Source organism: Carassius carassius, chromosome 30 (genome assembly GCF_963082965.1).
Source record: "Carassius carassius chromosome 30, fCarCar2.1, whole genome shotgun sequence".
In the NCBI taxonomy this organism is placed as follows: domain Eukaryota; kingdom Metazoa; phylum Chordata; class Actinopteri; order Cypriniformes; family Cyprinidae; genus Carassius; species Carassius carassius.
Genome location: NC_081784.1, coordinates 4,804,575 through 4,829,700, shown reverse-complemented (window position 1 = coordinate 4,829,700; position 25,126 = coordinate 4,804,575). Strand labels below are relative to the sequence as shown.

Genomic DNA, 25,126 nt, shown 5'->3' with positions numbered 1-25,126 from the left:
TCGGGCAGGCAGGAATTGTGGGTGGGGGGAGTGCATGTACAGTTCTCTCTCCACCCTCAATACCATGACTGAGGTGCCCTTGAGCAAAGCATCGAACCCCCAACTGCTCCCCGGGCGCCGCAGCATAAATGGCTGCCCACTGCTCCGGGTGTGTGTTCACTGCTCTGTGTGTGTGCACTTTGGATGGGTTAAATGCAGAGCACAAATTCTGAGAATGGGTCACCATACTCCATACTCGGCTGAATGTTACGTCACTTTCTTTCACTGCGCAATAGTTCTGCATAGTTCAAATATTTGATGAAAATATCACAATAATCCACACAACTCCACTCCATCAATCAATGTCGAAAAAGCTGTGTTTGTAAAAAACAAGTCCATCAAGGCTTTTTAACAGTTTTATCAGCTGTTTGGACTCTCATTCTGAAAGCACCCATTCACTGCAGACGATCCATTGGTGAGCATGTGATGTAAAACAAAATTTCTCCAAATCTGTGCCCAAGAAGAAACAAATTCTTCTACATATTGGATGGCCTGATGACGTGTACATTTTCAGCAAATTGTACTTTTTAGGTGAACTATTCCTTGAACATAAACAGGCAATGTGATAATGTCATGTGTAAATACAACATACTACTGTTTGAAATGTTTAACATTGCATAATGTTCTTTTTATTTCAATTAATTATATTTTGCACTAAAGGCTGCTTTTACATGCATATGGCCATTGGTTGAGCCAGTGCTGTTATGTTGGGCTATTGCAGATTGCAATTCTGTGGTGCAGAAATTATACTTCACCTTAAAGTCCAAAAATAATTACTGAGAGGTTGGTTTGTAAATTGTGTAGTTTATTTACAGTATACTTTGCAGCTGCTTTAGTCACAATCACTGTGCGCATGAAGTGTCAAACAATTGGTTTCTAGTGCGATTAAAAAGACACCCCAAACCTGAATACAACAGCATTGTGAAAGGCATCAAGTGGCATTTGGGACTTCTCACAATGTCACAGTAGAAACATGGGTCTCTTACTGGGAGTTAAAATCATTACATTTAGTGTAAAATTGATGTAGTCTATTCACTGTGACAAAGCACTTCCAAAAAAAAAAAAAAAACCCTAACAAAATTCAATGTGCCCTGCAAATAATCACAATTCATGAATCACCCACCCGTTCATACTGTATTCATTTACACATTTATTTTCCAAGAAATATTTTAAATATTTGAAAAACAAAACAAAAATACTTAAATGAAACCATAGCAGACATGATTAATTCTCTATAAATGTTCAACTTTCGCTGTACCCTTTATTAAACACATTATCGTTTTTTGTACCGGTAGAAATATATGCTTTTCCTGTGTAGTGTTACAATACATATAACCCTTGTTCTCCCTGTGAAGGCACATTGCTTTGTAAGCATTTACATGGACGTCGAGGGCCCTTGCAGTCATGTCGATTTAGAGTTTAAAAAGCGCTTTTATACTTGTGCAACTTACAAAAGAGGAGGGGGGAAAAAGCAGCCAGTCCAAGCATTGAAACCTCAATGGCTACCATGATGTACCAAGATTTTAAAGACAACAAAACCAACAGAAGTACAATATTCTCAGGTTCAGAAAAGGTTTAGAGGCTTCCTCCCTCACAATGTTGCCTTAGTTGGGTGTAGATCTGTATTTTACCATGAGAGAGGCAAGGAAAGAAGGTAAAGGGCCTGCAGTTTTGTTTTTGGTGTCCTACTGTTAGGTGTTGGAGAGTCTCTCTTCACTGCTGGGTCAGAAGAGCATTTCTGTTTGCTTTCATCTTCTCAAGACGCTTTACGAGATGGTTGTTGGTCATTTCCATTTCTTCGATCTTGTCCAACGCTGTGCGCAGCTACAAAAGGAAAAGTGATGTGTGAGGATGACTCTTTTCTGTGACTGCCAATATGGGAAGAGTTAGATTTTCTCTACTCTTGGATTTGGCATTTGGTACTATTTTATTTTAATCAACATATTTTCCATGACTTTTCCAGGATCAGACATCAGAGGTTATGATTATGGGAACCCTGAATGTGTGATATGTGTATAGGTCAGGGGTCAGTGAGCCGTATGTGGCTCTTTCATCCCTTTGAGTTGGCTCCACCTGTAGCATACGGCCACCTTTATCGCCCGACTTTTAATAAAACCTAAACTCTTTCACATGCACTTTTTCTCTGACAAGTGTGTTCATGTAGAGGTTTTCAAAGGCCAATAAATCTAGATTTAAATGAAAAGAGACAATGTAGTCATGTCGTTTTGTATACATTATTCTCATCCAAAACAATATGAGAATCATGAAGCGCTGAACACTCTCATACAGAAAGTCCAACACAGACTCACATGATAGAAATATCTTTTGACACCAGGAAATCCCTATGTACAATGGCATCCTGCTATGGCTGTAGCTAAGCATAAACCTGCTTACTTACCTGACTGAAGACGATGGTGAATGATTTGCAGTTCCTCACCACCATTGACAAACATCTAATTTTATAAAATGTGAGGTAAGTACTGCCGCTCCATGTATAAGTGCGATTGCAAATCTCGAAAGTGAAAGTGAAACTAAAATGGATCGTCAGCTCAACATCGTGATGTCTATCAGCCATCGGTGATGAACGGTGGCATTTATCGGCCCAACCCTATTTTTCAAGTTTTTATATGAAGGATACATTGTTAATTGACATGCCAATAATTACAGTACAGAAGCTATAAAATATATTTCCTGCCTTATTCTGTAATAAAAATGGAAAAAAGTATAGAACATAAACTATTATACTGATTATACAACATATTATTAAAATATATAGAAGACAAATGATTGGTTATTCTCCAGCAGTGTATTTGATTTCTTAGTCAAGTAAAAGTGAGAGATATTATTATTATTATTGAGGCCTATTATTATTACTACTACTACTACTACATTTGACATTTCTGTCCCCCTTAATTCTGAAATGATTGCTACCCCCCCCCCCCCCCCATGCCGTGTTATCTTAATTTGGGGATCAAATATGTTGCTGCTCCACATGAATTTTATTCGGTGGGAAAGAGGCCAAAATGGCTCTTTTTACGTTGAAGGTTGCAGACCCCTCGTATAGGTCAATATTAGAGATGTTTGAACGGCAAGTTTCTTCAATGTGGGTTCATACCTCCCTCTGAAGTTTTCTTTTCTCTACTTTCAGTTCATCTTCTACCTTTTCTGCATTATCTGATGCAGATTTATATCTGGACACCTGTCCTTCAAGTCTATTTACCTGAAAGACACGTACAAGAAAATACAACAGTTAACGTCAACAATTATTTACAATTTTTTTAAAAAGTGGCAGTATTTTAACTAAAAGGCAAAAAACTAATCCTGCACACTATATTTATTTATTGCATAGATACTGTGCAGGATTTGTTTTTTGCTTTTTAAAATATATATATATATATAAAAAAATAATAAAATTATAATTATATATATTTTTTTATTGTGTTTTATTGTATTTAGTTTAAATAAATGCAGCCTTTGTGATCAAAAAGGCTTCTTTCTTTATAAACTAAAAAACATGGACATGAAAATGTTATTGCTTTAAAACGGCCACAACCTTAAAGTTTTTATTTGTCCTAAATAGGTTTAATTTTCTGTGCAAATTATAGCATACTAATAATACTTATGTTACATTCTATAATACTGTTACATACTATTGTTATGTAGGTTATACTTTCTATTGTAATAACTTTATTATGTTCTAATTATAAACTCACATTTTGTTCCATCGTTGCCATTTCCTGTTCAGCCTTTGAAAGCTTGAATTTGTATTCACTAATCTGTCTATTGGCGTCCCCTACATGAAACAGACAGTATTAGAGCATGGTACATGTGAAGGTAAATGTGTGTGCATAGCATGTTTCACAGGTCATACTCTGCATCTCGATGAAATGCAGGTCACTGCCGTTCTCCATTCGCTCTCCTTCTGTGTAAACACTGTCGATCTTTAAGTGCTTTTGTCTTTCTTCCTCCAGCTGCATCTTTAGTTTTCTGATCTAAAAGAGCACATACATGTCACTTCAACTTATCTATGCCAATCTGATCAATTTTGATTCACTTCATGTACAATCATACCTGGGACAAAAGTTCATCTTTTTCATCTGCCAGCTTTCGTAGTCTTACATCTGGGGTATTAGCACAGAAAACAAGCATTATACCATTGTTTCATCCTAATATATATATATAAGCCTGACAGTAGGGCTGTCAACTTTAGTCGTTTAGTCGACTAATCGGTCGATGACGTCTTGGTCGACTGACATTTATACTGGTCGACCTGTTGAATATTTTTTTTTTCTTTTTTTTCACCAATGAAGAAATTTTCATTGATTTACTCCTTGATATTTATTCCTTTTATTACCAGTTATATATTACTGCATTCTAAATATAATTAGCCTATGTTTTATCCCAAACTTTAAATGCTTTAATTTAGACATAACAGCGCCAGAGTTTAGCGCACCACGTGAACACTCGGGAACCGTAGTGGCTGGCTGCACTGCTGCTTCCTGCTCAGTAAGGAATATAGGTAGATATGCTGTATTCATTCAGTTAGAACGCTACTTGTTTTGGCTTTTGTCGACAAAATGTCCAAGGAATTTAAATCTTTTGTCTGGCTGCATTAAAAAAAAAAAAAAAACGACAAGACCGTTATTCCAATCCTCCCTGGCTGCAGGTCTCGCATCTGATTTGTGATCTTCGCTTAGAATGGAGGCATACATGACAGTTAAAGTCCATTTTATCGATGCAGACTGTAAAATGAATAGCGTTGTGTTAGAAACAAAGCAGCGCACACGGGAGAAAATGTCACTCAAGTCGCGGACACTTACCACATTCCACCAGAGAAGCGGGTGTCATTGGTAACGGACAACGCTGTCAACATGCTCTCGGTGGAATTACTGAAGGGATCCGGTCAGTGGCCAGACGTGAGTTCCTCACTTTGCAGTTAAAAAAAATCACTTAATTTTCCAAGAATTGTATTATTATTATAGTTGTATGTATTATTGGTGTTTTTTCGTTGTTGTTTTATAAATACTCTATGACAATTGTTTTAATAAATGTTCAATCAAAATGCAAAACATCGAGTCTTTTTTTTTTTTTTTTAGTCGACTGATTGTTGCGCAGGACAGGACTTTGGTCGACTAAGCATTTCTTTGGTTGACTACAGCCCTACCTGACAGTGTATTTGGAGACTCACCTAGAGGTCCGTCTCCCGCTGACTCCAGCACCTGCGCTGCCTCTTGTGTGACCACAGTGATGCCTGAGGTAGGGGACTCGTGGCTGACGTCTCCGTTGGGCATATCCTCGGGTATGATGACCAGCCCGTGTTTCTGCCAGAGCAGGAGGGTCACAATAAATTAAAGTATAAAAGTATTTTTTAATGGACACTGGCCATATACACACTGCAGTACAGTTGTCACTCCTCTTCTGGACACATGCATTGTGAGTGACAACTCAAGAAAACATTCTAAAAACAATAGCATAGTTGCGATTCTGACATAGAAGGCATAGATGCTCTCTGCATGTCTCCTTTAAAGAGAACATCATCCCAAAATGCACTGTGACAGGCTCAATAAGGGAAAAAAGATCCAAGATGGCAGACAACGCAAGAAATAGTCAATGACAAATCAGCTCAAAAAAAACCCCTCAAATTATTTAAAACTACTGTAATGTCATGCTCAAAGTTCAGAGTGTTAACATGGCCAGTGAAATGCAGAGAAAACAAATATCGGCAGCAAGCCAAAAACTTTCCATTCAAACACTCTGTTTGTTGTTATACAGTGCTGATGGCAAGCTTTCATCCTGTGCAGGAGCACTTGAAGGACGTACCTCTCCCATTCGGCCTTTCCCCTTGAGGTCAGCCAGCTCATCCCTGAGCTCATCTCTCTCATTCCTAATGGAATCAAAGTATTCTTTCTGTCTCTCTAACGCCTGGCCACACGAAAGGCAGGAAAAGAGAGAGGAGTAAAGAGCAAAGTAGACAAAGAGACAGCAGAAAACATACAATGAACACGGCCTGCATTTTGTGCTGGGCAATATAGGTTTAAAAAAAATAAAAAGTACCGGTAATAATAATAATAATTACATACATACATATATATACACACACACACACACACACACACACACACACACACACACATACATACACACATACATACACACATAACATACACACACACACACACACACACACACACACACACACACACACACACACACACATACATACATACATATATATATACATACATACATACAGTACAGACCAAAAGTTTGGACACACCTTCTCTTTCAAAGAGTTTTCTTTATTTTCATGACTATGAAAATTGTAGAGTCACACTGAAGGCATCAAGGGCTATTTGACCAAGAAGGAGAGTGATGGGGTGCTGCGCCAGATGACCTGGCCTCCACAGTCACCGGACCTGAACCCAATCCAGATGGTTTAGGGATGAGCTGAAGGCCAACAAGTGCTAAGCATCTCTCGGGGAACTCCTTCAAGACTGTTGGAAGACCATTTCAGGTGACTACCTCTTGAAGCTCATCAAGAGAATGCCAAGAGTGTGCAAAGCAGTAATCAAAGCAAAAGGTTGCTACTTTGAAGAACCTAGAATATGACATATTTTCAGTTGTTTCACACTTTTCTGTTATGTATATAATTCCATATGTGTTAATTCATAGTTTTGATGCCTTCAGTGTGAATCTACAATTTTCATAGTCATGAAAATAAAGAAAACTCTTCGAATGAGAAGGTGTGTCCAAACTTTTGGTCTGTACTGTATACACACACACACACACACACACACACACAAATATGTGTGTGTGTGTGTGTGTGAGACCCTGGACCACAAAACCAGTCTTAAGTGTCAATTTTTTTTAATTGAGATTTATACATCATCTGAAAGCTGATGTATGGTTTATTAGGATCGGACAATATTTGGCCAAGATACAACAATTTGAAAATCTGGAATCTGAAAATCTAAATACTGAGAAAATAGCCTTTGAAGTTGTCCAAGTGAATTAGCCATGCATATTACTAATCAAACATTACGTTTTGATATATTAAAAGTAAGAAATCTACAAAATATCTTCATGGAACATGATCATTATTTAATATCCTAATGATTTTTGGCATAAAAGAAAAATCTATAATTTTGACCCATACAATGTTTTTTGGCTATTGCTACATGTACACCGTAGCGACTTAAGACTGGTTTGTGACCACACATGTATATATTATAAACCATCACAAATATTTAATATATTGCCCAGCCTTAGCTTTAGTGATAGATGGCAGGATGAAAACAGTCCATGCTGACAGATGAACAGTGCAGGAAGTGAAGGTTATATAGCTCTGTATAGTTCATTTCTTTCAATTTTTTTGAGCAATTCATGGTGGTTCATGCAGAAGTGAGTACACCGAAAGTAAAATTATCAATTTCCTGGATGAAATATATTTTCATGCACTATGTATCTTCAATTTTGAAAACTATTGTGTGGTACCCAGCACTTCTGGTGTACATAGCTGAGGCTCATGGGATACCAGCAGAGGGCAGCACTGTGGACTCACAACTTTTTTCATACATTGTGCATAAATCCATTCAAACAAAAATGGATGCAAATATATTTTAATAAATTAGTTTTTATGAACAAGATCCAGATGTAATTTTTTTTTACATGCATTAGCCACACATCAATCCTTTAAATATATATATATATATATATGAATAAGGCTGCCTGGCAAAACTAAAGTTAAATAGATGGCTAAGATATAAATAAAAAGTTAATTTGATCAGTTTTTCGCTGTCAATCCAAGCAGCATCTCCTAAACCGTCCTACCGCAATCTTTTTGTCCTTCCAGTTAACAGTTTCCTGCAGGTCAAATGCCTCTCTCGTGAGGTTATCTAGCTTTTGCTGAATTGTCTTGTTCTCCTTGGGTATGCATTTAATAAAGCAGAAAAGGGGAAAAAGGACAGATTCAAAATAGACACAAAGAAGCGATGAGACAGAACATAGGAAGAAAGAAAACTAGAGGAAATAGGAGGATATCGATGGGGGAAAGTAAATGATAAAAAGACTCAGAACCTTCCCATTTCAACCACGAGGAACATAAAGCACACTTTCACTCAAAGACTTCAAATCATCCGTAACTTGATTATTCTGCAAAAGCTTTTAAAACATTGAGTCTAATGCAAATGTTTCTAAAGTCTTAAATGAATTTGTGGTCGATAAACCATTTCAGTTCTGGGTTCTACCTCGATAAGTTCATCTCGCTGACGAATTCCCTCCTTCATCTCCTCTAGTTTGTGCTGTAGGACTGAACATGTGTGCTTCTGCCGCTCTAACTCCTGTCAATCAAAAGAAAAATACACTCACATCACAATCGGCCAAAGCTTCTGAATAAGCCTCTAACATCTAATGAATACATCAGAAATAAACTGCTGACAATACATGGCATTCACGATCTGCTGGGTCTGTGCATAGTGGCAAAAAGACATCTGGACCATACAATTTATTTTTGTCAGACTAATCAAAACAGTTTTCTAGAAAATAATAATTTATTATAAGCACCTTTGATTTCTCCCCTGTTTCCCTGTGCAGCTCTGACATTTGTTCTTCCATCTCCTCAACGACGTCTTTGAGTGTGTCCACTTGGTAAATGAGGTTTGCCTTTTCGTTGTCCAGCTGGGCGTTGGATACCATGGCTTTCTTGTACTTCTCCTCCACTTCCGACAGAGAATCCTGATCAAAGGGAGGAACAATTCTTCACACAAAAGTACTTGAATAACTTGACATGCTACAAAACCACTACAAAATGAAATGCCAGCCCAATAAACAAAGAACACCCTGACCACTGCACTGAAGATTAGATGCGATGTACAGGCAAACATTTAAAAAGTGAATGTATAACACAAAACATTATAAATAAAGCCATATAGAACATTTTAAGTCAACATGAAATCAAAATGGTCCCATTTACTTACTAAATGCATGTTCCTAATCTTACTGTGCACATTTCTTAGTAGCTCGTCCTAAAAAGATTATAACTTGCTCCGCCTCTGAAATTAATTTGCCTTATCAGCTCCTTTCCCTCCAATCACTTATCCCATCCAGGTAAACTACTGTTCAAAGGTTTAGGGTCGTTAAAGATTTGTTTATGCTATAATGCTCATCAAGACTGCATTCAGTTGATCAAAGATACAGAAAAATAAAATAAAATACAGAAATAAAATAATTGTTTTCTATTTTAAAATGTAATTTATTCCTGTGATGGCAAAGCTGAGTTTTCAGCAGCCATAAATCCAGTCTTCAGTGTCACATGATCCTTCAGAAATGTTACAAATCCCCAACTTTTGACAGTAGTACTGAATTTGTAATGCCAACTTTTTAACAATCCAATCCAATCAATTCTCAAAAGATAATGTCCTTAAATAGGTTGTTCACAGCATTTCATGTTGACTTTAACACTGAACAATATATGACATCAAATATAAGAAGGTACATCCATGTCTATGTCACATTACCCTTGTCTGTCCATGTACAGGTCCTTCACAGAGTCTCACTGATATCGGGATATTCAAAACAGAGTCCCCAACTTCCAAATGTGAACTGGACAAACACTGAAATTCTTTACCCACGTACAGCTGATTAAATGTATGTAGTCTGCATCCTTGACCATCTTCATTAAAATATTAGTTCACTTCCAGAATAGAAATTTTCTGATAATATTCTCAACCCCTATTTCATCCAAGATATTCATGTCTTTCTTTCTTCAGTCACACAGAAATGTAGGTTTTTGAGGAAAACATTCCAGGATTTTACTCTATATAATGGACTTCAATAGCTGGGTTTCCACTGGCAAGCTTAAACCGGGCGTCCTAGTGCGTGCCAGGGCCATTCGTGTTTCCACTGTCACTTCCGGGGCTTGATCGTGCCTCGCCGGGGCCTCCTCGGGGCCAACGGCCAGGGTTTTTTGGCCCGAAGAAAACCTTGGGCCAAAGCGGGCCAGCTGGGGCTAGAGGAGGCGTTATGAACAAAGGAGGAGTTTCTCCGCGTCTGGAGAGCTCAGCGCTGCAGATCATTACAGAAAGATAAAAGCTATATAACTTTTGCATTAAAGACTTTTTAAAATCAGTTGAGTTCAAAAATCACACTTACTCAGCAGCGAGTGTTTGAAATAACTTGATCCGATGTAGATTATAATCATTAAACAAACAGAAATCTTTATAAGCGATGTAAATGATTTTGCACGCTAAACATTAATAACGTTACCATAGTAAACATGGTAAATGCAACCAGGAGAGATCAGACGTCAGCTTCTTATTCTCTATCACAATTGTGTATTTATTTAACATATTTTATCTGTCATAAGTCTTGTCTCGAGAGTTTAGCTCCACGTAGCATATATCATCAAAATATAATAATAATGCGGATCATTTCAGAAAGCTTAACAGCTTTAACACTAGCATTAAACAGTTTTTTAAATCAGTTGAGCTCAAAACTCACTTTCAGTCAGCAGCGAGTGTTTGAAATAACTTGATCCGATGTGGATTATAATCACCTAAACAAGGCAGAAATATTTTAAGCGATGTAAAAGACTATGTAAATATGACCACTTGAAGAAATCAGACGTCAGCTTCTTATTCTCTATCACAATCGTGTAATTATTTAGTAACTTATGTTATCTGTCACAAGCCTCGTCTCGAGAGTTTAGCTCACGTTGCCTATCATAAAAAATATAATAATGTTTTTGTTCGGGAGCTTTTATAAAAATAGAGATATTATCATTCATTCTAAATGTGACGGATAGGCTGTGGCTACAAATAAACAGAAACAGGCTTGACTGAATAAGCAGGCTATTTTCATAAGAGTTAAAAATAAATAAAATAGAAATAAGTGTATTTATGTGTTTATATATATTAACTATATTCTATAGTTAAAACATTGATGCTTTTGAATTTGAATATTTAACAAAGCATGCAAACAAACGGCCGCTTTTAACATGTTCCTGTGTGATCGCGCATGTTCTAGTGATTTATTTCTTCTTCGTTTTCTGATAACTTCTCTTTGTTGGTGAAATGATGGGGTTGCATGACGTTGTTCATGAGAGGCGTGTAAAGGGCGTGTTTTAGTGACGCACAGCAGAGCTTCAGGCCCTGACTGTGGAAACCCTGCGCTATTCTGGCCTCGGTGCTACTGGCCCGAGGCTATTAGCCCCGTACGGGCCGCTTTAAGCCCTGGCTCGCACTGGCCCGACAGTGGAAATACGGCTAGTGTGTGACATAGTCAGTATAGTACCTATCCAGTGTTTACAAAGCGAACGTGCAAAGAAAGTCAAATGCCCTTAACAAAAAAAGGTAAAACAACGATGTTGGATGATTTTGAAGTTGGAGGAGAAAATGAGATGAGTTTTTCACTCTACCCTACCTTTCTGAACCGGAGTACACAGATAAAGAGCTAACCACACTTGACCTTTCCAACATGATTTTATAATGCACAAATTTGCAGACATGCATTTGTGGTTAAAAAGTACTGTATATACATTTTTTTTTTTTTTTAGAAAAAGACATGGTTTTGATAGATAAGCCCTTTGAAGCTGCAATGAAACTGCAATTTGGACCTTCAACCCATTGGCCACCACTTATGTCCATTATATTGAGAAAAATCCTGGAATGTTTTCCTCCAAAACCTTAATTTCTTTGTGACTGAAGACAGAAAGACATTAACATCTTGGATGACATAGGGGTGAGTAGATCATCAGGAAAATTTTATTCTGGAAGTGAACTAATCCTTTAACAGCAGTTGGGAGTAAAGCAGAAGCCTTCCATGTGATTTTGGGTCTTTGGAGCAATTAGGTCTTCAGGAATATGAATGTGGGCTAAACGTGACTGTAAAGAGCTAATGTACAAAGCAAAAGACTCATGCAAGGCTCATGCTTTCAGACTAAGTGTTAAGAGCCTGGTGTGTTAGTGCAGAATGGGGGAAGGCATGCGTTGAGCTTAGGACCCTCTACCTTCAACTCTTTAAGACCCTGCATGTATCGGCCCTCTACATCCTGAATCTGATCCTTTAGATCATAGATGTCCTGTTGAGATGGAGGTATGAATCATGATTCACTGAAGGTCAGAGCGGTGACCTCTGATTGTACATTCATACAAACACAAAGAGGGAGAGAGCTACCCGAAGGCATTAAAAACATAAAGAGGAAAGAAACCAAAGCATTAACACAAATAAAACTGTGAAATGAACACAAGTGGATTCCCTGAGACCAGATGCATTCAGTAGGAACGTATGATGCTCTATGCTTAGCCAAAATATGTTCAAAGGCATGTATATTCATCTTGTTTCAAGAAATACCTGAGAAATCTATATTGCAGTTTGTGCAAGGCAAATAAACAACACAATTACCTTTAACTCGCTGATAGAAGCTTCTGCATCCATAATGATGCTTCCAGCATCTCCACTTCCCCTTCTAGAACTGCTACCCCCCAGAGTTGCCAGGGCAGCTACGGAGAGCGCCGGGGTAGTACATCGAGAGGATGGCTGGAGGAAATGAGAGCACAAAACACCCATAAACAATGACTCCAAAAATGATTCGACATCCTTATAACAGGTTGGTTAATTATATTCGCAAAAAATAGGTTCTTGAGAAAATGTAGCAAATTTGCTTATGAAACTTGTTAGATGTTTTATTATTACCAAATGTGTCTCCAGTATCCAAATACTGTTGGGGCCACTGTACATCACCAAGAGATTTAATGATTGATACTTGGGTCAGTAAGATTTCTAAGTTTTTGAAAGAATACTGTATTTATCTAATCAAAAATATAGTATAAACAGTAATATTATGATATTATTACAAATTAAAATAACAATAATAATAAGATTCATTTTTAACATTTAATTTATTTCTGTGATGCAAAGCTGCATTTTCAACAGCCATTACTCTATTATTCAGTGTCACATGATCCTTTAGAAATCATTCTAATGTGCTAATCTAGAAACATTTCTAATTATTATCAATGTAAAAAAAAGCTGTGCTGTTTAATATTTTTTGTTGATTCTTTGATCAATAGTAAGTTCAGAAAACAACATTTATTTGGAATATAATATTTTGCAACCTTAATGACAATTTTGATTCATTTAATGTTTCTTTCCAGAACGTATCCTTATATTTAATGTATCCCTACTGTCCCCAAACTTTTTAAATAGTAGTGTATTTAATGATGATAACAACAACAACATAAATCACTTAAAACCTGCTCTAGACATCTGGAAATCTTACTTAAACACTGACTGAAAAAAATTATCCAGATACAGGCTAATTTCCCCCTAATGAGAAGAGAAACATTAACTTGGTTCTTAATTATGTATCAAATATCACAACACAGGGAAGTGGAAAATGACCTCTCTTTCTCTTACCCGGCTGAAGGGGTCTATAAACTGCTTGTCACATTTCTCATCGAGCTGAAAAAGAAGAAAACACCTTAAGTCTCATTGGTTTAAGTTGAAAGGTTATTAAAGGGTTAGTTCATCCAAAAATAAAAATCACACAGAGTCACTACAGAAGGCCTTTACTCACCCCCCAAAGCCGTGTGTGACATTTATTTTATTTTTTTTAATGTAAGAGTGCTTTTTATTTCACTTCATTTGGACTGAAGCAATGCAACTCACGCTGACAATGCAATGATAAAACTTGAAATATCAAAGACATTTTTTTATATAACTCCGAATGGATTTGTCTGAAAGAACAAAGTCATATACACCTACAATGCCTCGGGGGTGAGGAAAAAGCAGCCTAATTTTCATTTTTGGGTGAACTAACCCTTTAACTGGGTTTAGCCTTCATCTTAAAAAACAATTGTGAGATGTTACTTGCTGTAGCATGATTTAGGCGCATATCATGCCACATAACTCACTCATAACAATTTAACCAGAAACTATCAGTGTCAGTGCTCCAGTTAGCGGGACCAAAACTAACTATTTTAAAACCAAATGTTGACCAGCCAACAGAGAATCACAAGCAACAGTTAGTGCATTTATACAGGATTAATATATGTATACCTTCCTAAATGCAGTCATTAAACAAAGTGCAGTAGAGTCAACTTTACTGCCATTTTTACACAGTATCAAGCCATGCACAGTAAATCAACTTTAATAACTGAACTATCCCTTCCCTTCAAGTTGGTGCTCTTTAGTGAACGTGTCACACCAGTTAATACTTCATGCATGTCTTGACTTACACTGTCCAGGTCTGGGATGCTCAGATCATCAAGATCAGAGACAATGCTACCCCTGCGATTAGAGCGGCTGAAATAATCAGCAGCCGTCTCAGAGATATCAGAGAAATCAGACAACTACACACAGACAGACAAGAACATGAGAAAGCTGAAGTGGGAAAGTTTTTATGATATATTACTATTTTAATAGAAAATAGAATATGTGGTTGTCTTCTCTAAACAATAGATATGCAGTCACAGTTTCTATTCTGCCTCACCACACTATCCCTTCTCCCACGTCGACTTTTGGACACAGTGCTGCCAGAATCATCATCAGAGGATGACTGAAAGGTTTAAAAGAGGATTCAAAAGAAGAAATGCACATTGCACAGGAACCAAAACCCATTTGTCATAACAAAACATAACAGAACATGCAACGATTTCAAAGGAAGTCACAAGGTGACAAGACATCGAACAATTTCAACGCGATTTAAGATGTTAAGACAAATTCACCACATGCGAAATAAAGACACTGGAGGCATTCCTGCCCCACCTTCAGAGAACAAACCATCAAAACACCACCAATGCTTCACATTTTTTTATACTTTCAGATCATGCACTGAATTTAACGAATTATGTGTTTTAATACATTTCTGCACATACTACATCAACCATGTTGGCTTTATTATTTGAACCAGATGTTGAAGGCACAAATCCAAAAAAATTTAAAATAAATAAAAAAAAAAGATGCCCACCTACATGTTTCTATGACATTTTGGTCTCTATACATACACCATTCAAAAGCCTAGGGTCTTTTAAGATTTCTTCTAAGAAATTAATAATTTTATTCAGCAAGACATACATTTTAGTAAAACAAGTTTTTACTTTCTATTCAAAGAATTTCAAAAATTATTATTTCCACAAAAAGTTTAAGCAGCTCACCTTTTTATTAGAATGATATTGCATAACATAATTCTAATAAATATTAAACTAAAACAGTTATTTTAAATTGTAATATTTCACAGTATTACTAGTTTGCCTTGGCAGGCATAAAAGAATCCTTACAAAAACATTTTGCCAACCACAGACTTTTGAACAGTAGAGTGTAGCTCAGTTCTTTCTTCACTGAAGGAATATGAAGGCTTTTTTTTCTTCCATTAACAGTAAGTTTAATCACTTAGTTCAAACACACCTCTCCTTAACATGCTACAGAATTTTATATAATTCATGTTTGTAACACAAATAATGCAGAATGAGTTACACACTAAGTCTCAATACCTGGAGTTAGACTAATGCAAACATCTACTTTAAAAAGGTGAAATTATTTGACAGAGTGTATGATATACAAGTACACACTGACGTTTCAGAATGAACACATGCATGATCAGCTCTCTCAACTCTGGACACATGCAAACGCTCACCAGAGGGCTGCTGCGGGTGGAACTGGCACCAGAGGAATACCAGCTGCATTCAGAGGGCTGCGGGGGAATAACACTAACCACTGAGCTAACACTGCTCCAACATTATGATATGATTATTATTTCAGTTTATATACTATGGCATCACTTACAGCTCGGGAACTATATGAACCATACAGACCATCATCACAAATGGAGGCCTGAGAACACAGATCTCACAATTTTTAAATGAACAGATGACAAAGAGTCTTATACAACAGAGTGGGGTTTAATCAAATCCAATCCCATGGCAGATGTGCTGAAAAACAGACTGACCACACTATAGCTGCGCGTCAGACCTGTAGAACTGCTGCTGGATGAAACCTGTGAAGGTCAAACCATAAGCAACAGCTGTCAAATATCTCTACTAAACCAAGCAGATGATGCCAGGCTATCATTTAAAACTAAAGGTACAACCAGTACGGAATTAAAAACCCTGACGAGACAAGAAATACGAACTCCATGCATCATTTATTGTAATTAGGAAGGAACTTTCTAGAAGGATGTAAAGACTTTTCCTCCAAACATTTTGCAGTGTGAGAGTATTAAACACGCAGAAAGGAAGAAGACAAACCCGTGGTGTATAAGAGACAGCAGAGGAAGAAGGTTTGGAGTTCTTTAAGCTGCTGTAGTTTCTTTGGTCATGATACAATCCAGTCTAAGGAAATGGTGTAAAGCAATGGGAAATTAACACAGATGTCTAATATGAATCATAGTCATAAATCTGAAATATCGTGCTCTAAACCAGGAAGAACACATTCATGATGCATCGATCAGTACTGACCAGAAGGTCCTTTTTGGAGCTACTTCCAACAGGTTTTTTGTGAAGATCATTATATACAGAGCTCTGGAAGAGAAGAGCAAAAATGCAAAAAGCTTTCTCTTACTAATGATAATAATTATATATATATATATATATAATATTAATAATATATATAATATTAATAATAATAATGACTACTACTATTATTAATAATACATTAATAATTAATTTATTTTTAGTATTATTACAAAAGACTAAATATAAAAAATATTACTATTGAAATATTTCAAATAATAATAATTTTTTATATATTTTACCAATTTAAAATTGCAATAATAATATTTATGGCAGTCCTATTTTCTTCATTTTCAAACATTAATCCACACTGAATTTATTTTGATGGAAAACTGCAGAGAATTCCCTACCGCTTCTCTTTTGTTGACAAGAACCTGTTTATAGGCACTTCTCATTAAAAGTTTGGGAAGTTTTTTCATTCCCAAATGCATGTTATAAGTGACCCAAAATTATAGCATTCCTAGGGCAGCATTAATTGAGAACAGAGTTACTCTGAGACACTAAAAAAAAAAAAATCACTCGATCATGCACTGCCCATGTGTAAAGGAACAAAGTGAAGTGCTTCACTCTGTAACATAAAATGAAAACAAAAACCTCTGATTTAAAAAGCCACATCAAAAAACAAAGATCCCAAATCTGAACGTCTGCCCTTATAAAATGTCAAACTGGAACGATATAAAATACTTAAATGCAGAAATACTGACTATCAATGGACAATAAACGTAAACTGTCATAGATACATACAGTGGAGTGGGAGTTCTTCAAAGAGGAACTACCGGAGACGCCGGACTGCAGAGAAAACAGCACACCATCAAAATCTATGCTGGATATATATTATGAAGTAATCCATGCCGCAGACATGACATGTGCACTAATAAGAAATGTTACATCAGATCACACCAAAAACCTTTTTGTATTAGTGCTCACTCACTGCGTCAGTCTGATTATGCTTCATTTATAGAAAACCATTCAATCGTGCTAGTCATCAATTGCACAAAGTCTGCCTGTAATGTTCATGCACATCAACCTTGAAGTAACCTTCATGAAAATAATTGCCTTTTCCAGGTTTGAATTTCATAATATGGAGGGAATAAGTAAATAAATAAACAAATGCTCATTTCTAAGTTTTCCATGACCATGGTAATCCTGTTTATCTTTATCAATCAGCTTTAAAATTAGATCATTTCAACACTATAAAAGCTAAGGTAGGTGTTACTGAGACAAGCTTTCTAGCCAATCAAATAGAGCAAACAATGTTAGTATAATACAGGAGTCTAATTTAGAGTGTCATGACAGTCACAGGAGAGAAAACAATGTTGGCAAAATACACGCGCACACGCACGCGCACACGCATGCGCACACGCACACGCACACACACACACACACACACACACACACACACAGTGACGTACCACCAAGTCTCTTCTCCTGGAAGAACTAACCCGACTGGAGCGTTGAGAACTGCTCAAGTCTCGTAAAGATGACGAACTTGACTTTAAAAGTAGAAATCCAATAGGAAAGCATTCATTTTTCAAATTTCAATACCTTTCTAAACAGGCTTTTAAGACCAGTTTGTGATTACTGGACCAATAAAATATATGCTGATTGCTGGAGCAACATTCTATTTGTTTGTTATGCATCAATATTTAAAATTAAACAATTACTAAAATTACTGTTTAAATGTCTCAAAAAAGACTTGTTGCCCACATCCAGCTTGTGGGCAAGTTTTACTGAACACAAGAAAATAAGTGATATATGTTGAGAAAAAAAAAAGCCCAGTATGACACACCCTGTAACTTCCAACACTCCGGACTGATGCCGTGTCATCATTTAATCCCTGTTGAAGAAAACGTATGAGAATTTTTTATATATATATATATATATATATATATATATATATATATATATATATATATATATATATATATATATATATATATATATATATATAAAGACGAAAGAAAAAAAAAAAAAAAGGAGAAAGACAGGAGACGGACAGCAACATCAGGAGATACAGACCCGTCGACTGTGGCTACTGGAATGATGACCATGACGGGCTTTTTCTGCATCGGCCTGAGATGAACAGATTGAAGGTTACAGAATTTAAATGAAAGAATGCTGCATGTTTTAGGCTGTTAGTGTTAGTCTTCACCAGCGGCCCTAAACAAACTCTAAACACACTAAACTTGCTGACAGTCTGCCAGAATAAGACCTATTCAAATTTCAGGGCAATCATACACGTTTACTACCAGCAACATGACAACATGGGCTGGGCAAACAAAATTAAAATAATTTGCTAAAAAATAAACCCTTTTGATAAAATTTGAAATGTGTCTTAATATTCACATATTTGATTGGAACTGATGGAAGTAGTTAAACAACTTAAGTATCTAGCTGAAAATAAATCAGTGCATATTTTGCACAATGTTACTAAATGAATAAAATGAATTTACTTTTTTTTTTTTAAAAACCTTATTAAGTTATTATATTAAAAATGTATTTTTTCATGTATATGCACCTATATTAAATATACTATACATTTACAATAAACAAATACATGAAATATGTAGTGTATGGTTTTAATTATCATGGCTGCTATTAAAACATCTCTAAATACAATTTTAAAATGTATTAAAATGATTCTAATATTCACAACATAACAATGTAGCAAAAATCACTGCAAACACATCAGGAACAAATCACAAAAATTCATACTCAGTGACCCATACTCAGAATTCGTGCTCTGCATTTAACCTATCCAAGGAGCACACACACAGCAGTGAACACACACACCATGAACTCACACCCGGAGCAGTGGGCAGCCATTTATGCTGCGTCGCCCAGGGAGCAGTTGGGGGTTCGGTGCCTTGCTCAAGGGCACCTCAGTCATGGTATTGCCGGCCCGAGATTCGGGCCCACAACCCTAGGGTTAGGAGTTAACTCTCTAACCACCAGGCCATGACTTCGTAACTTAACTTAAACCCCACGACTTAAGGGTTTACCCCTGTAGTATATACAAACACACATACAAAAGCAAATAGATCATTTGCAAAAAATTATCCAAAAAAAGTGAATCCCTATCCTAACGGAATACTATTTTTAAAGACAACAACGGGACCACAAGGGTTCTTTTATAAACCCAAAAGAGCAGTAAAAAGTACTATTAAAAAAACAAGCTTGAAAGCCACATACAAACAATTGAGTGTATGAGAATACAGCTAGCACACTCCCATCTGAAAGCTCTTTATTAGTTAAAGGTGAAAGTGCATGCATGTTCTAACTGGCCTAATCTTTCTCATACCATCCATTGGTGGATTTGCCCCCATTTCCTGCTAGAGGAGGAGTGCTGGTAAGACAGCTGTGAGAGAGAAACAGCCACAAGACAAACACGAAGACTTCTTTTGCAATTCAATGTGACATTGTTTTTTTGGTACTTTTTTGGTGAATGTCTTACGTAGAAAAACACAAACAAACATACTGGTGAACAAATTCATTAACATGCAATTACTCATACCTAAAGTATGTACTTCAGTATGCAAATATATTCTTCATTCACATGTGGCTGCAACCATTGAAAACAGACTGTATTGTCAAAGGCCTGTTTCCACTTATGAGCTTAGTCAGCTAGCTAAATCTGGGTTGTGAATCTGGAACTACTTGTAAAAAGCAGCCATACTTTGTCTTCTCAACAAAAATGCTTGAAACAGACAAGCAAATTACTTAAAATGCCAGTCTAAAAGCAATCCTTCTGCTTTACTGCAACAAAAGAGATGACAGCCTATAGAAGATCGGCCATATTCTGAATGAAATGCAGAGGCTCTGTTCCAAAATCTAGTGAGCTGCCTTGCCATTTAACACAGGCAGCATCCCAACTGAAATTGAACCTCATAAGTGATCTATTTGTAACTAAATATGCAGCAACATGTGTCATACTATTAGTGCTCAGCATATGGGAGACTCAATTCAGTATTTCAATAGTGTTTTGCATTATCATTTTGCTAAGGTAATGACATGTCGCAATGCATTATAAGCTTTCTCCATTAAGGATACATGCAACCCTGCATCAATAATGCTGCCAACGTTTTGAAACTGCTTTCATGTTGAAAGTGTGCCTATAATGCCTTATATTGCTACCCATGCAGAAAGTTCACTAGATTTTGGAACAGAGGATTAATGAAGAACAGCTCTGCATATTTCTGACTGAAATAAGTATAATAAACATGTGGTTCTGGATTTCAGCATAGACACAAGAAAGAGTTATGAAGACGTTGAGGACTTCAGTACTATTCATTAGGCAGGAGGTTCAAGTGCCTTTTCTCCTCCCATCTACTCTGTAGGACTCACCTCTTTCTGCTGCCGCTCCAATTCTCTCATCCGGATGTCCCGGGCCTCAGCACGAGCTGCTCTCTTCGCAGCAAGTCTTGCCTCTGCCTGCACAAGAGAGGAAAGAGAATTTAGCTTAATAGCTGTTGCATCAAACAATCTGAGCAGAAAGCACTCTTTCTGGACATTTTAAGGTATGTTAGCAATTTTAAAAAGTAGTCATTATTCTGCATCTGTCCTATATGAAACACTCAGATAACTCACCACTTTACAGAATCGACTGATTACTCACTAAAATGCAGCTTTGGCGAGCATAAGAGACTTAAAATATCAAAAAAAGTTGCAGACCCAAAATTTTTAACAGTAGTGTATATATTTGAAATGCAGCACAGGAATGGAATGGTGAAAGTGCATTTTCACTCCTTTCTCCAGTGAGGCTGGCATTTTACGTTGATGGTTCAAAAGTGAGCAATCATAACAAGAATAGATGTAAAAGCTGAGGATAGCGCACACGCTGATGATGCATGTAAGAACAGCTGGTTCACGGGATCTATATTCAAACCTAAGTCACGCCTTGATCCCAATTGCCCTCTTTCTCTCTCAACTTTTCTGTCTCTCAACAGTCCTATAAATAAATGCCCCAAAACACCCATAAGAAAAAAAGGAGGAACAGTCATATTTTCCATGTAACCACAATTGAAAAAGCAAAAACTTCATAATACATGGGTGGACATGATATAAGAAGAGAGAAACCATGACTGGGAAGACATCCCTCTTAAACTTCACTGAACCGTTTAGAAAAACCTTTAATGGCTTGTAAGAAGGCATTCAAGAGTCCTGACACAAAACACTGAAAAGGGTGTCCTGGGAAACTACACCTGTCTCTGTGACAACACTAGGCTCTGCAGAAAAGCAGCCCACGGTTTTCAGTTTTTTTTAAATGTGTGGGTTTGCTGACCTCAGGTTGGCTGACATGTTTTTGGAGGGTGGGGTTTAATAATATAGGGGGTGAAGCTGAAGAAATGGGGGTGGTTTGATTAACATCTACTGCAAGTATGGCTGATCTCTAACTAGGTGAAAAAACAACAAACATGATTAAGCAGTAGTGTCTAATTTAAGACCAACACACACAGTTCACCAGACTCACACTCCAGGTAAACAAATGCTGGATGATTCCTGACTATCACAATCCTCATGTGACACACGTGCAATATGACTTGCTTACTTTTCCTAATACCCTACACAATAAATAATTGTATTACATTTCAATACAAATATGCCTTGACAGATCTGAAAGTGACTTTGCAAAGTATGCAGCCACCTGACAGCAAACATTTAAACAAGGCTTATGCAAATCTTTACACATATGGTGAGGTTAGAGAGGGTGTGCTCTGTGTGTGTGTGTGTGTGTGTGTGTGTGTGTGTGATTCCTGTGTTCAGCACCTGTTGTGCTGTCTGAAAGTTTGACCTGCTCACCAGAGCAGCTCAGCTGAGCCCAGTGTCTCCAGCTCTATCTATAGACCAGCAGAGCCTCCGTCATGAGACTGCAACAGGAAATCTGAGCGGGGGGAGACACACTTACTTCACAACCTCCAACATAGACGTTCATTTATTAGAGAGACAGTATTACTGTATTCTGCAGAGCATGAGCTCCATAGACGAACAGTCTAATGAGATGACACAGCCTAAGCTTATCAAAGTCAATATGGAAATGTTTGCAACTGTGTTATTGCAGTTCACAATAAAATGCAAAGTGTCTATATTTGCACTGGTTCATTATTCAAAGAGTAGTTGGCTTGTCGTTCATCACCTACTCAATACAGCATACAATTATAATTATACAATTATATATTTAAGGGCATACTGGTCTAAGGGTGCTTTCAGATTGGGTTTGACTGACTGGCCCATCCAGAGTTTGATTGCATTCATATTAATTCATTTGTGTACAAACTGCTGGTTGTTTGCGTCATAAACCAGCAGCTTTTTACCCCATTGCTTAGTAACAACGGCACAGGAGGTGATGGCAAAATGCATTGCATTGTTATTATTACTCTTTTATCGTCATGTTTTTGAACCATTGGGTTTGTTTCCAAACCTTCAGTACATAATGGCACTTACATCTGTCTTACGAATGTACTGCAAATGCTCTGAAGAATGCAGAAGGTGAACAGAAATGAGATATACAGCTGTCTGCTTGCAGTGTGTCAGTCACACTCCTCAGGAAAGTGAGTGAAACACACACACAAACAATAATAATAATACACCATTAATAGCAGTTCACTTACGCAATATGGTATGATTGCATTCATATCAGCAGCAAACCGTACCGGAGTTCACTTGAATCGTACCCCAGGCCACACCTTTTAAGTTCAGAAGAGTTCAGAAGATAGCGTTCACATCATCAACGTACCAAACTCTGATGTCAATCGAACACAGGTGCGCACCAAAAGTGCTAGCGTGAAAGCACCCTAAGACTCTACAGTCTAAGCTTTGCACCACTTGCATATGACAAAAGACTGTTTAAAAATAATAATAAAATGGCAAGAAAATATGTTGTTCTACTTGGCTTGTCTTTGTGGACTGCAGGCAAACTGCATGAAAAGACTCACAAACTGCCAGTTATGAAATATTGATTCTTAAATTGTGCAATTATAATAATTACAATTTGGGGAAATAGCTATTGTGAAACTGTGCAATAATAATAATTTAAACAGAGTAATAACCTAGTGCAATTTATTTGTTTGACAGAGTAATTATTATTATTATTGTTGTTATAAAGATATTTTTGAGTATGGGTTCATATTTGTACTCATTTTCCTATTGTGGGACGATAGGATATAATCAGTGAGGTATGATTATATTTAGGTTATGATACTTTCAGTGATGTGTGATTATATTTAGGTTTACTGTCTTTTGGCCAAGAAGTTAGGCCATTGAAACTTTGCAAAATTAATATTAATCAGCAAGGCCTTCATTTTAGTAGAATATGTAAATCAGCATGTGGACATCTCCAGTAAACAATGTGAGGCAGTTTATGTGCATTAAGTAATAGTGACATTACATAACACTGAACTGATCCAATGGATTATGAACTTAAGTACTACAAATGTACTCAAAAATAAATAAATAAAGATATAAAAAAATATTGCATGCACAAGTATTTCTGAATTGCATAAAGTAGGTGTGCACTTTGAATATTACACCTGGCATAAAAGTACTACAGTATGTTGACCTATTTCAACCATACATTAAACCTTAGACAGCTGTGCAAGGCAGAAATAGCTAAAGAAATATCACACCTTGCCCTAGATACTCCAAGATTAGAAGAGTATCTCATGCTGTTGCTTTGTGGCTAATGGACTATGCAAATCACTGGCCTCTGAAAGTGACAAGACTGGCCAGTAACATAAGTGACCTCAACGTGGGTTGCGTGGCTCAAATTCACCCACAGTAACCTGGACCATGCACAGACAAATCAAATGGCAAGCTTTCAGTTAACAGACTTCTGCTAACCATTAGGCAGTTTCCTCTGCAGCAGGCACAAAATAGGTGGATCCAAAGGCAGGTTCAATGAAACGAGCAAAGTTTTATGTGTGCTGTAGGTAGACTGTGATAGAGAATCTTTGGACTGGGTGGGTGGAGTGATCCTGCACTTCTAAATACTGTAGATCTAATAGCTTATGTCCTAATGCAATGGACCAGCATGTAATTCAGCTTCTCTTAACCTTAAAAAAGTTTGACTGACTCATTGGATTGAGAAGTACATGAACTCCAGCAGTGCTCAGGAGAAGATACAGACCTATCTCAGTACAAGAATAAATCATCTTTAAATATTTAACAAACATCCTCAATTTGGCTGCAGTTTCACTTCTGCAGGACAACTCGCACCCTGTAGCTTTAGATTTTACCATTTCCTATTTTAAAACATCCTTATATGGTCCATATTCAGGACATATTACTGCATGATTTCACTTTTTCAGTGACAGTATCAGATGGAAACGACTGTCTTTCATTTCCTTCATGTTACGGACCGAACAAACAGTTGACTAGAAAAAAAGTATATATATATTTCAGAAACCACTTGCTTTACATTACTAAACCATAGCAGAAAAGTCCTGTTATTTATATCAAATCCCTGTTTTAAAGTGAGCACAAAATGGAAATTGCAATCATCTGGTCTTCCTTATTTTCACATATTAAACTGCTTTTCGAACAAGGAAAAAAATGAGGTGCAAATCATCAGAGAAGTTGATTTGATA

General features: G+C 36.9%; 1 protein-coding gene across 8 annotated transcripts in view; it reads right to left on the bottom strand.

Moving 5' to 3' along the window:
- Nucleotides 1-827: 827 nt before the first annotated feature.
- LOC132110446 (leucine-rich repeat flightless-interacting protein 2-like) overlaps nt 828-25,126 on the bottom strand; it is a 29,482-nt gene continuing 5,183 nt past the window's right edge. Inside the window, exons 3-28 of one of the 8 annotated variants that reach the window (XM_059517056.1) lie at nt 20,889-20,975; nt 19,846-19,902; nt 18,564-18,617; nt 18,334-18,381; nt 17,957-18,037; nt 17,289-17,333; nt 16,491-16,553; nt 16,281-16,364; nt 15,983-16,030; nt 15,820-15,867; nt 15,671-15,727; nt 14,528-14,593; nt 14,274-14,387; nt 13,453-13,497; nt 12,439-12,573; nt 12,044-12,115; nt 8,602-8,772; nt 8,286-8,378; nt 7,870-7,962; nt 5,860-5,961; nt 5,228-5,360; nt 4,111-4,160; nt 3,911-4,031; nt 3,753-3,832; nt 3,155-3,259; nt 828-1,863 (exon numbers count right to left, since the gene is read on the bottom strand). In XM_059517056.1, the coding sequence (XP_059373039.1) occupies nt 1,753-1,863; nt 3,155-3,259; nt 3,753-3,832; nt 3,911-4,031; nt 4,111-4,160; nt 5,228-5,360; nt 5,860-5,961; nt 7,870-7,962; nt 8,286-8,378; nt 8,602-8,772; nt 12,044-12,115; nt 12,439-12,573; nt 13,453-13,497; nt 14,274-14,387; nt 14,528-14,593; nt 15,671-15,727; nt 15,820-15,867; nt 15,983-16,030; nt 16,281-16,364; nt 16,491-16,553; nt 17,289-17,333; nt 17,957-18,037; nt 18,334-18,381; nt 18,564-18,617; nt 19,846-19,902; nt 20,889-20,975 (2,163 nt within the window). In that variant the 3' untranslated portion in view covers nt 828-1,752. The remainder of the gene's footprint in view (nt 1,864-3,154; nt 3,260-3,752; nt 3,833-3,910; nt 4,032-4,110; nt 4,161-5,227; nt 5,361-5,859; nt 5,962-7,869; nt 7,963-8,285; nt 8,379-8,601; nt 8,773-12,043; nt 12,116-12,438; nt 12,574-13,452; nt 13,498-14,273; nt 14,388-14,527; nt 14,594-15,670; nt 15,728-15,819; nt 15,868-15,982; nt 16,031-16,280; nt 16,365-16,490; nt 16,554-17,288; nt 17,334-17,956; nt 18,038-18,333; nt 18,382-18,563; nt 18,618-19,845; nt 19,903-20,888; nt 20,976-25,126) is intronic. The other 7 variants (XM_059517057.1, XM_059517058.1, XM_059517059.1 and 4 more) reach the window with 7 other exon arrangements.